The following is a 14,007-nucleotide window of genomic DNA, read 5'->3' as shown; positions in this document are numbered from 1 at the left end:
TGGTGCTGTGGCTCAAGTGGTAGAGCGCTAGCCTTGAGCTGAAGAGCTGAGGGACAGCGCCCAGGCCCAGAGTTCAGGCCCCACGACCGGACCCCCACCCCCCCAAAAAAAGAAATAATAACAAATATTTATACAATTTTTCCCTTCCCAGTAGTAGAAAAGGTATTTTAGTGATCTTGTCTTCAGACGGAAGACCAGTTCTTCCTTGGCTTCATTCATTTTTTGTGTGATTCAGAGTTTTGATGTAATATAATCATAACATTTGAATACAACATTAGAATTTTGCTTTCACTCATTTAATGAACTATTTTCTAGTTCTGTTCGTAAAAATAAAGATGCCTACCATTATTACTCCTATCTCACCCCCAGTTCTTGGTACTTGTGTTGTATTTGAATGGATTATTGGGCTCTCTCTTACTCCAGTATAGGAGCTGAGAAAAAACACATAGAAGGTATTACTGACTGAAATTTGGAAACCATAGGGTAGAATTACCAATAACAATAGGTATTGCGAATACCTATATGTGTCTATATATGTATACACGTATTTGTATATGTATATATGTATTCATGTATAGATTTAAAGATGTTGCCTTCTGTGTTTCAGAAAAAACAAGGAAAGAAATGACAGCAAAAGGTTCTACAGGAATGGAAGTCCTGCTGTCAACATTAGAGGTAAATTATTCAGAGCCTTTAATTATTTAACTATTAATAGGAAGCAATACTGAAGGACACACAAACATGCAAAGTATAATTTTTTTAGAGATAAAAGCCAATGAACAAAAGCTTGCTTTATGTTTTAAATTACTTGGAATGGTAGTATGGATATTAAAACATGTAAACTTTTAAATATATTTTCTAGTGGTTGTAATAACTGTATATTGTAATCTTAACATGCCATTCTCATTGGTAGTAAAAAAAAAAAAATAGCTGGGTGCTGGTGGCTCACGCCTGTAATCCTAGCTACTCAGGAGGCTGAGATCTGAGGATTGTGGTTCAAAGCCAGCCCGGGCAGGAGAGACTGTGAGACTACTATCTCCAATAAACCACCAGAAAACCGGAAGTGGCGCTGTAGCTCAAGTGGTAGAGCTCTCACCTTGAGCTGAAGAGCTGAGGTACAGTGCCCAGGCCCAGAGTTCAAGCCTCACGACTGACAAAAAAAGGGGGGGGGCGGGGGAGGATGGCTAGAGATGGGAAGGGGAAACAAAGGAGGCTACAATGCTTGATAAGAAATATACTCATTGGAAGTGGCGCTGTAGCTCAAGTGGTAGAGCGCTAGCCTTGAGCGAGCTGAGGGATAGCACTCAGGCCCAGAGTTCAAGCCCCATGACAGACAAAAAAAAAAAAAAAGAAATATACTCATCTTGCCCATGTAATTGTAACCCCTCTGTACAGTATTTTCACAATAAAAAAAAAGGAAAAAAAATAAAACATTAGTGCTGGGAGTAAGTCTTTAGCTTAACATAGTTAATATTGGAATTCTCATCAATGGCATTGTGGTAGTTGATCTACTCATGATTTATTTTACTTCATTTATTGAGTATCTAAATTATTATGGTAATTGAATTTCTATATAAGTGTAAATTTTTTTTGACCAGCAGAATCCAGTGGAATGTATCAAATCAAAATTCTGTGATTTTTGTAGTGTTAACAGTAAATGGTTTGGGCTGGCCAGGTGGCTCAGTGGTAGAGTGCTTGCCTTGCATGCATGAGGCCCTGGGTTTGATTCCTCAGCACCACATAAGCAGAAAAAAGCCAGAAGTGGTGTGGTGGCTCAAGTGGTAGAGTGCTAGCCTTGAGCTGAAGAGCTAAAGGACAGCACCCAGGCCCAGAGTTCAGGCCCCAAGACTGAACCCCCCCCAAAAAAAATGTGTATGGTTTGTGTTCTTTAATAGGAAGCGTTAACATGGTAAAGGTATTATTTTTTCTAGATTGGCCTGCCAGTTTAGAGTATGTGTTTATTATCAAAAGTCATTATAAAGCTTTAGTAATTAAAATAACTTAGAAATTATATATATATACACATAGTCAGCTAAATGTAATCAGAATAGAAAATCCAAAAATACATTGAAATGATCAGGGGAACTTAGTATTACTTGATAAAGGTGGCTTTTCAGATCACGGAGGAGTAGAAGAGTTATTAATAAGTGGAGCTGGGACAAATAGTAGCCATCTAGAAAAGCAAAATGTGAAATTCCTAGTTTCTGTGTCTTTATACCAAAGTTCTATATCAAGCAAAGATGTAAGCATGGGTAGGGTGCCAGTGGCTTATGCCTGTAATTCTAGCTACTTAGGAGGCTAAGATCTGAGGATCATGATTTGAAGACGGTATGGGCAGGAAACCTGGTGAGACTCTTACCTCCAGTTAACCACTCAAAAAAGCTGGAAGTGGCTCTGTGGCTCATGTGGTAGAGTACTAGCCTTAAGCAAAAGAAGCTCAAGGACAACACCCAAGCCCTAGAATTCAAGCCCTAGGAATGGCCAAAAAAAAAAAAAAGTAAATACAAATATATGCATGGAAAATTAAATCATAATATTAGAGGAATCAAAAGGAGAAGTTTTTAAATTATAACAAAATATTTTTATTAGTATAAAATAGAAACTATAAAACCCATTGTGGGAAAGAAGAGTTAAAATACTCATATAATTTATATTTTTAGATGGGCCATACTGGGGTTTGAATTCAGGATTTTGTGCTTATTATTAGGCAGATGTTCTACCATTTGAGTCATGCCCCGATATTTTTTTGCTTTCACTGTTTTTTTTTTTTTTTTAGAATTGGCTTACTTTTTTTTTCCCGTTTTTTTTTTTTTAGTCTGTGCTAGCCTAGACCGTGATCCTTCTGTTTATGCATCCTGTATAGCTGGGAGAGGAGTCATATGTCACTGTGCCCAATAGTATTGAAGTCAGGTGGAATTATTGCCTTGGCTGGCTGAGCTCCTACTTATTCAGCCTTCTGAGTAGGATTACAGACATGAGCCACCATCCCTGGTTTAATTTCTTTGTCATAACAAAGCACTGTTACACATTGACCAGAGGAAAAAATTATAGAAACAGATAATTTTTCATTTTTAGATTGGTACTCTGGACATTAGGAAATTACTTTTCTGCATCAACGATTGGGGTATAAATTATTCTATGAGGAGAAAGCTGTCAGTATCTATCAATAAGTGCTTTCATTTTTTAACCTAGAAATGTTAGAAGTTTAGTTCATGTACATATATTCTTACATAAGAATTCATGTACTTAATAATAATAATTTTAAATGAAAATTTAATTAAAATTTTCATAAAATTTTGATAAAATTCTAAAATAGCCTTACTGTTTCATGGTTGGGTGATTGTACATAACAAATAGAATAGCCATATAATGGAATTTACCCTATATCACTTAAATAGAATTAAGAAGGGGCCAGGTATATTGGCTTATACTTGTAATTCCACCTACTCAGGAGATTGTGACTAGCCTGGGCCAAATGTTAGTGAACAATATGTAAATAGTAAGCTCTCTCTGGTGATTATGTAATCCCAACTATGTGGGACACATAGATGGAAGATTTCTGTTTAAGGCTGTCCCAGAGAAATAGCCCAAGATTCTATCTGAAAATAACTGAAACAAAACTGGACTAGGAATGTGACTTAATGGTTAGAGCATTTGCTTATCTAGGAAGCTCTATGCTCTGAGTTCAATCCTCAGTACTGCCAAATAAAAAAGAATAAACTCGGGGCTGGGAAGGTGGCTCAGTGGTAGAGCACTTGCCTTGCATGCTCAAGGCCCTGGGTTCGATTCCTCAGCACCACATAAGCAAAAAGAAAAAGCCGGAAGTGGCACTGTGGCTCAAGTGGTAGAGTGCTAGCCTTGAGCTGAAGAGCTGAGGGACAGCGCCCAGGCCCAGAGTTCAGGCCCCACAACCGGAAAAAAAAAAAAAAGAATAAACTCTTTGTTAATAAGTATAATGCTGAGGTATCAAGTGTTGTTTGTAGAGCAGTACTTTTTGGGAGAAGTCTATATATATGTATGCATACATAGATTTGTCTTATATGTATTTTTGGTAGGGTACAGAAGAAGCTGATAACATGATTGCTTTCTGAGATGGAAGCCAGGGTGCTGAGAAGTCATCATATATACTTATTGTCTTTTGTTTTTCTTTTTGTTTTTGTGTGAGACTGTAATTCCCAGAGTAGTCTTAAGTAATACTTTTATCTCAGCCTCCTGAGTAGCTAGCTAACTGGGGAAACAAGTATGTATCACCATTCCTGGTTAGTATTTCCTTTTACGTTTTGATTCATTTACTTTATAAATTAAAAAAAATTGTTCTTATAAGAAGATGTACAGAAGGGTCAAGTAATGAGTACATTTCTATTTGGACAGTGACACCCCTTCCCTCCCTCTTTGCCAATTTTCCCTACCATCCTTACCCACAAGTTGTATAGCTCATTTTCAACATAGTTTCTACTGAGTACTACTACTGAATTTGTTGACATTTATGCCCCTCCATTTTTATGTCCCCCAAAGGTAGAAAATGAATAAACAAGACAAAAAGAAAATGGAAAAAACCCCTTTGTTTCTATTTCTTGGAGTTCATTTCAATAAGTATTTTATATGATCAGAGGCACAGAGGCATTGCATCTTTGTGTCCCTCCCCTAAGAGTGAATGCCTAGAGGCCTGTATAATTTGTCATGTATTTTAGATCTAATTTCTACATATGAGAATAAGCATTTGCTGTTTGGCTCTCAGAGCTTGGCTTACCTCACTTAACATGATTTGTTCTAGGTCCATCCATTTTTCCACAAATGACATGATACTATTCTTTCTAATGGCTGTGTAAAATTTTCATTGTTTTTAGGTACCACAATTTTTGGATCCACTCATATATATTGTAGGGCATATGAGCTGTTTTCATAGCTTAGCTGTTGTATAAATGCAGCAATGAACATTGGTGTGCAAATGTTTTCACAGTATCATGGCTTGTAATGTTGTGGGTAGATGCCCAGGAGTGTTACAGCTGGTTGTAGGGAAGATCCATGTTTAGCTTTTTGAAGAACCTCCAAACTACTGTCTAAAATGATTGTGCTGTTTTTTTCCCCCTAATTTGCTTTATTGTTGTAGAGTGATATACAGCAGGGTTACATTTACGTACATTAGGTAATAAGTATATTTCCTTTCCATAGTGTAATCTGTTCCCTCATTCTCTTCTACTCCCTCCTAACCCATGGATTATACTAGTTTTGATTAATTTACTTTTATTATCTATTTGGTAGCAAGAATAGGAATTCAAATACAGATTACTTTTTAAAAATAATATTAATAAAATAATAGCTCAAAAAGGAGATAATGAAATCGTAAGAGAATAAAGGAAAGGTAAGAGAGTAAAGGATATGTAAAATATTTGTTCCTAGGAAAAATTGGGAAAGTCATTTGTAAAATATAAGTAATTTCTAACAGGTATACAAAAATTGGGAGTCAGAAATTTTGGGTTTTAACAAAGCAAATCATCTGTTTCAGAACACAAAAGATCTTCAGACTATGCTTAATATCTTGTGCATTCTTCTTGAACTGGTGTCAGCTGGTAAGTTTTTTTCTTTTGGCCTAATTTCTGTTTTTAAAACACGATTAATCATGTATCATGTGTACTTTATTTGAAATTTTCCAGATGGAAACTATTCTGAGTTGGGACTGAGAAGGTGGCTCTGTGGTAGAGCACTTGCCTTGCATGCATGAGGCCCTGGGTTTGATTCCTCAGCACCACATAAGCAAAAAGAAAAAAGCCAGAAGTGGCGCTGTGGCTCAAGTGATAGAGTGCTAGCACCCAGGCCCAGAGTTCAGACCCCACAACCAGACCCCCCCCCCAAAAAAAAGAAACCATTCTGAGTTGTAGAATTTGGCAACTAAGGTGTCACACAGTCTTGTTACTTGAAGTAAAGGTGAAAATTTATTAGAGAAGAAACATGGTAGAGAAAGAGCATGTGGCATGGACATGCGCTGGGAAGACAGCACTTCAGCCCATCTCAGCCGTCTTTTGCCATGTTTGAGATTGATCTGCAGGGGCCGGCAAGGTGTGTGAAGGTATGCATAGTTAAAATAGTCCCAAGTTCTGGAGTGATTCAGAGGTGGAGGCAGGTAGTCTGAAAGCTTATTGTCTCAAGATTGGTCAGATAGTGTCTAATTACAATAAAATACTTTATGGTTTGGCCCTTCTTGGATTTGTGATGGCTGCAAAGTGACTGCAGGAGCATTAATTTACTCCTCTAGAACAGTCGTTAGGGCAGTCACTGTCCCAAGGATGGCAGAGGTTTACTGATCACATTTGACCTCTTAGGCCATAGTTTCACAGGTCTGGGTAGATAACTTAAACACCTTTTGTTTTAAAACTATGTGTTAACCATCTTAGGCAGAAATGAGACCTATCCTTAGATCACTTTATGCCACTTTATGACATTTAATGGCCTTTGGCCACATTATTTTAGTATTTTACTCTTATCTTACTTTCCCCTCTGAAAAGGTAACTCTGATTGCTGTCAGGCAAAAGAGGTGAAGACTACTCTAGCTACTCTGCTGATTAGGGTTGTCCGTTATTGCAGGGAGTCAGGGTGTTCTCCAGATGGTTTTTCCAGGGGCCCTTGATAGAGAGGTGGTCTGGAACTTTTACTGCTGGAGTCATTTTTATCACTGTTTACAGTTTGATGGATTCTGGTCAAAAAGAAACAAAACTTTGTTAAAACATTAACAAGTCCAATAAGAGGAGGTGTATATGAGTTCTTGATCTATAAAATTGATGGTTGAAAGAAAGGGAAGAGCTGGGTATCTGTGGCTCATGCCTGTAATAGTAGCTATTCAGGAGGTTGAGATCTGAGCTGAGGATCATGGTTTGAAGCCAGCCAGGCAGCTAAGTCCATGAGTCTTATCTTCAATAAATCACCAAAAACCAGAAGTGGCACTGTGGCTCAAAGTGGTAGCCTTGAGCAAAAGAGCTCAGGAACAGCACCTAGTTCAAGCCCCATGACCGTCCCCTCACCTCCACACCCCCCCCCCCCCCCCCCCCCCCGTCCAGTTGCAAGGTAGACAGGCATGTATATCAGACAGTCCTGCCTTTGAACTTTTTTTTTGTATGTGTGACAATCTTGGGGCTTGAACTCAGGGCCTGAGTGCTGTCCTTGAGCTTCTTTGCTTAAGCCAAAGTTCCATTTCCAGCTTTTTTTGACAGTTGTTTGGAGGTACGAGTCTCATAGATTTTCCTGCTTGGGCTTGCTTTGAACCTTGATCTTCATATCTCAGCCTCCGGAGTAGCTAGGAGGCCACTGATGCCTGGCTTTAGTTTTAGGGCAAGCACAAGTAACAGCATTTGGAGTTGACCACATTCCTTTTATTAGAAAATTTCCCCACCAGGGCTGGGAAGGTGGCTCAGTGGTAGAGCGCTTGCCTTGTATGCATGAGGCCCTGGGTTCCATTCCTCAGCACCACATAAGCGAAAAGTAAAAAGCTGGAAGTGGCACTGTGTGTGGCTCAAGCGGTAGAGCGCTAGCCTTGAGCCAAAGAGCTGAGGGACAGCGCCCAGGCCCAGACTTCAGGCCCAACGATCAAAAAACCCCCAAAAAAAAAAAAAGAAAATTTCCCCACCAGTAGCCACATGCCCCTCTTTGTCCCACTTTGTCCTGGTAGGTCTTTCTTGTTGCTGGGTTTGAGATGCCCTTGTTGATCTAATTTCACATTGGAGGGGAATGACAGACAGGTCAGTTGGGAGTCTGTGCTAGGAAGACCTTTTTTGGAAAAGTTTAACAATAGAGCTGTTGATATAAATAGCTTCTGAGCAGAGCTTACCTAGAATCCATGAAATTTGAATAAAGCTAACTGAACTTGACAAGTAAGTACTTGTAAGTGTTATTTACAGTGGGTCTAACTGCAGATGCTACAGAGGAGGATCAAATTTGCAGTGACCCAAGAATTGGAATAGCAGTGTAAAGCTTTCGAAACTGCTAGTAATTAAAAACAATCTAGATATTTCTGTTGCATACATCATTATAGTATACTAATTAAGACTGACAGTATTGTTAGGATGACTAAGCTTTAACACACAGACATAAGCCTATAATGGGGGGGGTTATCATTAATTAGAGGGCACTTGCTTAGTATATTGTCTTCTTCAGCTTAGTATTTTTTTGTATAAAGGTTTGTATCCTTGGGGAATAGAAGTACTTTGGACATACAGGGTGGCCAATAACAGGTAGATTATAGTTCTACATACTTCAGTACCAATTATAAGGTGGCCATTTAAAAGACTTAGATACAAACAAGCTTAAATGAACTTTGACTTAGTCAAGACTCACTTAATGCATTGTCAAAAGCTTGTCAAGATCAATAGTACAGGGATGGGAAGGGGAAACAAAGAAGGAGGTTACAATGCTTGATAAGAAATGTATTATCTTGCCCATGTAATTGTAACCCCTCTGTACAGTATTTTCACAATAAAAAAAGATCAATAGTACTTAAGGAATTATTTTGATTGATAAAATTTCCTTTAACCTAATTGTTTGAAAATGTTAAGAGTGGAATAATATCCTTAAAACAGCCTCATTGTTGTTATAAGCATAAAGAATTGAGTGCTAGTTTTACACCAGTGCATTAATCTTGAGCTTAGATAAACTTTCAGATAACCTTTTAAATTACAATCAACCTAATTACATACATACAAACGCTTTATAAATTCCACCCTTTATATACATCATGGCATATTCTACTTACTTTCTTTCTTCTTCTTTTTTTTTTTTGGTTGGTCATGGGGCTTGAACTCTGGGCTTGGGCACTGTCCCTCAACTCTTCAGCTCAAGGCGAGCGCTCTACCACTTGGGCTACAGCACCACTTCCGGTTTTCTATTGGTTTATTGGAGATAAGAGTCTCGAGTTTCCTGCCCAGGCTGGCTTTGAACCACGATCCTCAGATCTCAGCCTCCTGAGTTGCTAGGATTACAGGCATGAGCCACTGGCACTTGGCTCCTACTACTTTCTTGAACTATTTTGGGTTTGTCTTAATTTTCTTTTTCCACTTTGGAGCACCCAGTTAGGACAAACCTTACTCTCTAAAAACATGCTTTTGTAAGCATTTTGTCTCATTTTTAATCTTCCTCCCCAGAAATATATCCTCATATCCTCCTATATATTTTCTACTTTCTAATTTCTTTTTGTCCTTTCTTATTATTAATGTGTGTTCTGAAATAAGTTTTATAAAACCTTGAACCTCATATAACATTGTTTTTAAACAAAATAAAATAGTCTGTGTACCTAGGAAGAAAAGTAATCTTACACTATTTTTCTGTACAATAATGATTAAACATCTCCCTTGTTTTTGTCTGTCATGGGGCTTGAGCTCATTGCCTGGGCTCTGTCCCTGAGCTTTATTGCTCAAGGCTAGCACTCTACTACTGTGAGCCCCAGTGCTACTTCTGTTTGCTGGGCTTTAATTGGAGATGAGAGTCTCACAGACTTTCCTCCCCCGGCTGGCTTCAAACCATGATCCTCAGGTCTCAGCCTCTTGAGTACCTAGGATTATAGGTGTGAGCCATAGGTGCCTGGTTCTTCTCTCCTTCCCTCCCTAGTTCCCTCCCTCCCTCCCACAGGTGCTAAATTTTAAATTCTTGGTTTTGGTTTCAAATCAGTGGAAAACAACTCTCCAATATCTTATCTATAAAAATCCCTAGAAACTATGCCAGTGGCTCATGCCTGTAATCCTAGCAAATTCACATCATGGAAGCTCATGTAATTTCAAATTATTTTTAAATTGGTGCAGATAAACCTAAGGTTAAAAAATTACTTTATTATTCTTACAAAGGCAATGTGTGGGTTATATGTAAGGGTTATAGTTACATAAGTCAGCTAATGTGTAAGTTTGTTTTTGGACAGTGTCACTTATTCTTTCCCTCTCTCCTAGTTTTTCCCTACCATCTGAGTGAGTACCACTGCTACATTTATTAACCCTTTGTCCCTCCATTGCTGGGCTCCCTTTTTCCCTCCCAAAGATGGATAAATGAACAAAGTAGACAAAAAAACCCCAAAACTAAGAAAAAAATCATTTCCATTTCCCAAAGTTTATTTTGATAAATAATATTTTATATGACCAGAGGTGCATAGGCATTTTGCTTTTTCATTCTTCCCCTAATAAACACATTCCTTACAATCCATATCTTGTAAAGCAGTTGAATTTAGGATGAGATAGGTTATAATCATTTGCTTAAATAACCAATGCCAAGACCTGTTTGTTCTTTGAATTTAAAATGGTCATTCTTTCTTTGACTTGAGCTAGAGTTAATTTCTAAATGCTTGTACTTTGGTTAAACTTGATTGAGATAACCATCATTTGAGAATGACAGTACCTTTTATGTGTTAATAATAACATGTTATTGTACACACATGTACAATAAATTTTAGATTAGATATTTTAAATACATGTAGAAATTGAGTTCAAAAATAAAAATCATGGGCTGGGAAGGTGGCTCAATGGTAGAGTGCTTGTTCAATTCCTTGGCACCACATAAGCAGAAAAAAAAAGCCGGAAGTGGCGCTGTGGCTCAAGTGGTAGAGCCCTCCCCTTGAGCTGAAGAGCTGAGGGACAGTGCCCAGGCCCAAAGTTCAGGCCCCACGACCGGACCCACCCCCCAAAAAAAATGAAAATCAGTTATAACAACTAGTCGGTTTTTCTTGTTTTTCTTTTTTGTGGAATTCCAGTGTCAGATGAAGTCTTTGCCCAAAACTTGGTAGACCAGTACATGAAAATAGCACCTGTAGCCAGGTGCAGGGTGGTTCACACCTGTAATCCTATGTAGTTGAGACCTAAAGATTATTGTTGGAACCCAGCCTGGGCAGGAAAGCCCTAGAGACTTTTACCTCTAATCACCAAAAATCCAGAAGTAGAGCTGTGGATAAAGTAGTAGAGTGCTAACTTAAGCACAATAGCTTAGAGGCAGTGCCTAGGTCCTGATTGAAGCCCTGGGAATGGCACAAAACGACAATAAAAAAACAGCACTTGGCGATCAAATATATTAATTTAGAGTGCTCTTAGACTGTTTAGCCATCTTTTGGTTACAAATAGATGGCACAGGCTTATGTCTGCTGTTGGAATACCATCAAGGTAATGAGTTGACTATTGGAAGAAGCATGATGACCTGTTCATACTGCTGGTATTCTTTTGTCTTTTCTAGTGAGTTTATGATCACAGGATTTTTTTTCTTTTTTTTGGCTGGTCATGGAGGCTGAACTCTGGGCTCTGTCCCTCAACTCCTTAGCTCAAGGCTAGTGCCCTACCACTTGAGCCACAGCACTATTTCCAGCTTTTTTTCTGCTTATGTGGTGCTCAAGAATCAAACCCAGGGCCTCATGCATGTGAGGCAAGCACTTTATCACTGAGCCAACTTCCCAGCTCCGATCACAGGATTTTTGAAGGACTCCTGGCTGGATTTTTTTTTTTTTTTTTTGTCGGTCGTGGGGCTTGAACTCGCTGTCCCTCAGCTCTTCAGCTCAAGGCGAGCGCTCTACCACTTGAGCTACAGCGCCACTTCCGGTTTTCTGGTGGTTTATTGGAGATAAGAGTTTCACTGACTTTCCTGCCCGGGCTGGCTTTGAACCGCGATCCTCAGATCTCAGCCTCCTGAGTAGCTAGGATTACAGGCGTGAGCCACCAGCACCCGGCTCTTCTGGCTGGATTTTATAAGCCATGTTATACACAATATAGAAGCCCAAATCAAAAATACAGAAGCACAAACAGAACACACAGACAATTTGTGGATGGCAACTGCAGGAAGGAGAGTGACACCCACCCCTATTACCTAGAGAAACAGTATTGGACCAGTTTTACCATACATGTTTTTACAATGTCCACTGTGCTTCCCATAAATTTTGGGTGACCATGTCCTTACTATGATTAGCTGCAGTACAGTGTGAATTGATGACTTCCAGAGGGGTCCCATTTTCTTTTCTGTGTAATTGATTTACCTGTGAACCTTTTCCCCAAGGAAGTTAAATTGTGCTCCCAGCCTTTGACACCCCTCCTTCTGCACTAGCGAGTATATGAAATATCAGCCATAGTGCTTGGCTTTTACCCCATGTATGAGAAGATAGTAGGTAAACTTCTGAATGTGTTCAGGAAGTAGACTGGGTGGTAGGGGCTCTATCATACATCACAACAAATAGATGACCGCTTGTAGGGAGCTAAATGTAGACTGTTCTCAATGTAATTAATTATTCTTCCTGTTTTCTTAAATGGAAGGGATTGGCTCATAGTATATCCCATTCTGCTAGTAGCAATTAAATCAGATGCAGGGTAAGGACAACTGAGTTCTGCCTGGAGTAAGTAATTTCCTGTCAATCCCTTTTTAATCTCAATCTACCAAGGATAGCAGGTAGGACAGGAGCTAAGAGGCTCCTGATCCTGTCATTAGAGTAGGCATCTTCCCCCTCTCTGTTGAATATATCCTCATGGGAAAAAAGTTTCAATGTAGTTGAAAAGGAAGCTCTTGAATAGATTGGGAAATAAGCAGCATGAAAGGAAATGCTTTAATAAAGGTAGAAAACTATACTTAGAATGAATTTTGTCAAAGGTTTCAGACTTGTCCAGAAGAAAGTAAAGAGTAGAATAGATCTAAGTGAGAACCTTGTAGATGAAGGAAGCATGTGGCACTTAGTAACGCCAAAGGAAGGCAGTGGCAGTACCTGGAAGAAGCCTCAAAGCAAGTCATGCCTAGCCAAGGCACTCCACGCTAATATTGGGTGAGGATAAGAAAGCATTCAGAGTCCAAGGAGTGGGAAAGTGCTTGCAGAGTGGAGCAGACAGATATGTCCTTGACACAGATGGATGGAGAGGGCAGTTCTTCCTGCAGAAACAGACTTGTTGAATCCAAGACACTGAGAGGGGCAGGCACAAGAACGTTTTGGAATAGGAAACAGCCATATGTGACCTGAATCATGGTACCAAAATATGTTACATTTTGGTGAATCCAAGTCAGCAAAAGACATACTTAATCTTAAGACATACTTATCCTGACCAATGCAACAAATTTGTTGCTAGAAATCTAGGGCAGCTATGTTGACTTCAAGTCTTTTTGTCTATCAAGAGAATTCAGGCATGATTTGAACATAATAATGATAGGAATGTTTAATAGAAAAGAAACATGACAAAGAGAGTATGTGGCATAGACATGCCATAGGAAGATAGCATTCAGCCCATCCTGAGGCATCTTATGTCATCTTTTGTACTTGGTATGATTTTAAATATTTACCTCTACATTCAAGGCCTTGAACCTACAATTTAGACATTATTGCATTTTACTCTGTTTTGGGTGGGGGTAGTGGTCATGGGCCTAGAACTGAGGGCTTGGGTGCTGGCCCTGACCTTTTGCTAAAGGCTGATGCTCCACCACTTGAGCTACAAGTCTATTTCCTGTCTATTTCCTGTATGTTATTGGTAGTTTCTGATAGTTTATTGGGCTTTCCTGTAAGGGCTGGCTTTGAACCACAATCCTCATATCTTAGCTTCCTAAGTAGCTAGGATTACAGCTATGAGCCATGGGTACTAGGGTATTTTTATTCTTTATCTGTACTTTTTAACTAAAGGAGATGGAGATAAATAACTATTATTTGTAAAATTATAAAATGTGACTTATATAATAACTTGATTTTAGAAATCGTTTCTCTAAATGTTTTTTGAATGCTACCAAATTTGATACCTACTATTGGGAGGATTTGTTACTTAAAATAAAAAAAATATTCTTTAGGTGGAGGTCGGAGAGCAAGTTTCTTAGTTGCCAGAGGTGGTTCACAAATATTGTTACAATTACTTGTGAATGCCAGCAAAGAATCTCCCCCACATGAAGAGTTAATGATACATGTTCATTCTGTTCTTGCAAAGATTGGACCAAAAGGTAAGTGTTTCACTTGCATAATTATTGAATCCCAATAGGGTGTGTGTGTGTGTGTGTGTGTGTGTGTGTGTGTGTGTGTGTGTGTGTGTGTGTGTGTGTGTG

General features: G+C 39.0%; 1 protein-coding gene across 1 annotated transcript in view; it reads left to right on the top strand.

Moving 5' to 3' along the window:
• The window catches only part of Agtpbp1 (ATP/GTP binding protein 1), a 174,953-nt gene that overhangs the window by 38,109 nt on the left and 122,837 nt on the right, over positions 1–14,007 (top strand). Inside the window, 3 exon segments of the mRNA XM_013031059.1 lie at positions 608–675; positions 5,507–5,570; positions 13,759–13,905. Coding sequence (XP_012886513.1) covers positions 608–675; positions 5,507–5,570; positions 13,759–13,905 — 279 coding nt within the window.

Source organism: Dipodomys ordii, unplaced genomic scaffold (genome assembly GCF_000151885.1).
Source record: "Dipodomys ordii isolate 6190 unplaced genomic scaffold, Dord_2.0 Scaffold137, whole genome shotgun sequence".
Classification (NCBI taxonomy): domain Eukaryota; kingdom Metazoa; phylum Chordata; class Mammalia; order Rodentia; family Heteromyidae; genus Dipodomys; species Dipodomys ordii.
This window is presented reverse-complemented; position numbering and strand designations above follow the sequence as displayed.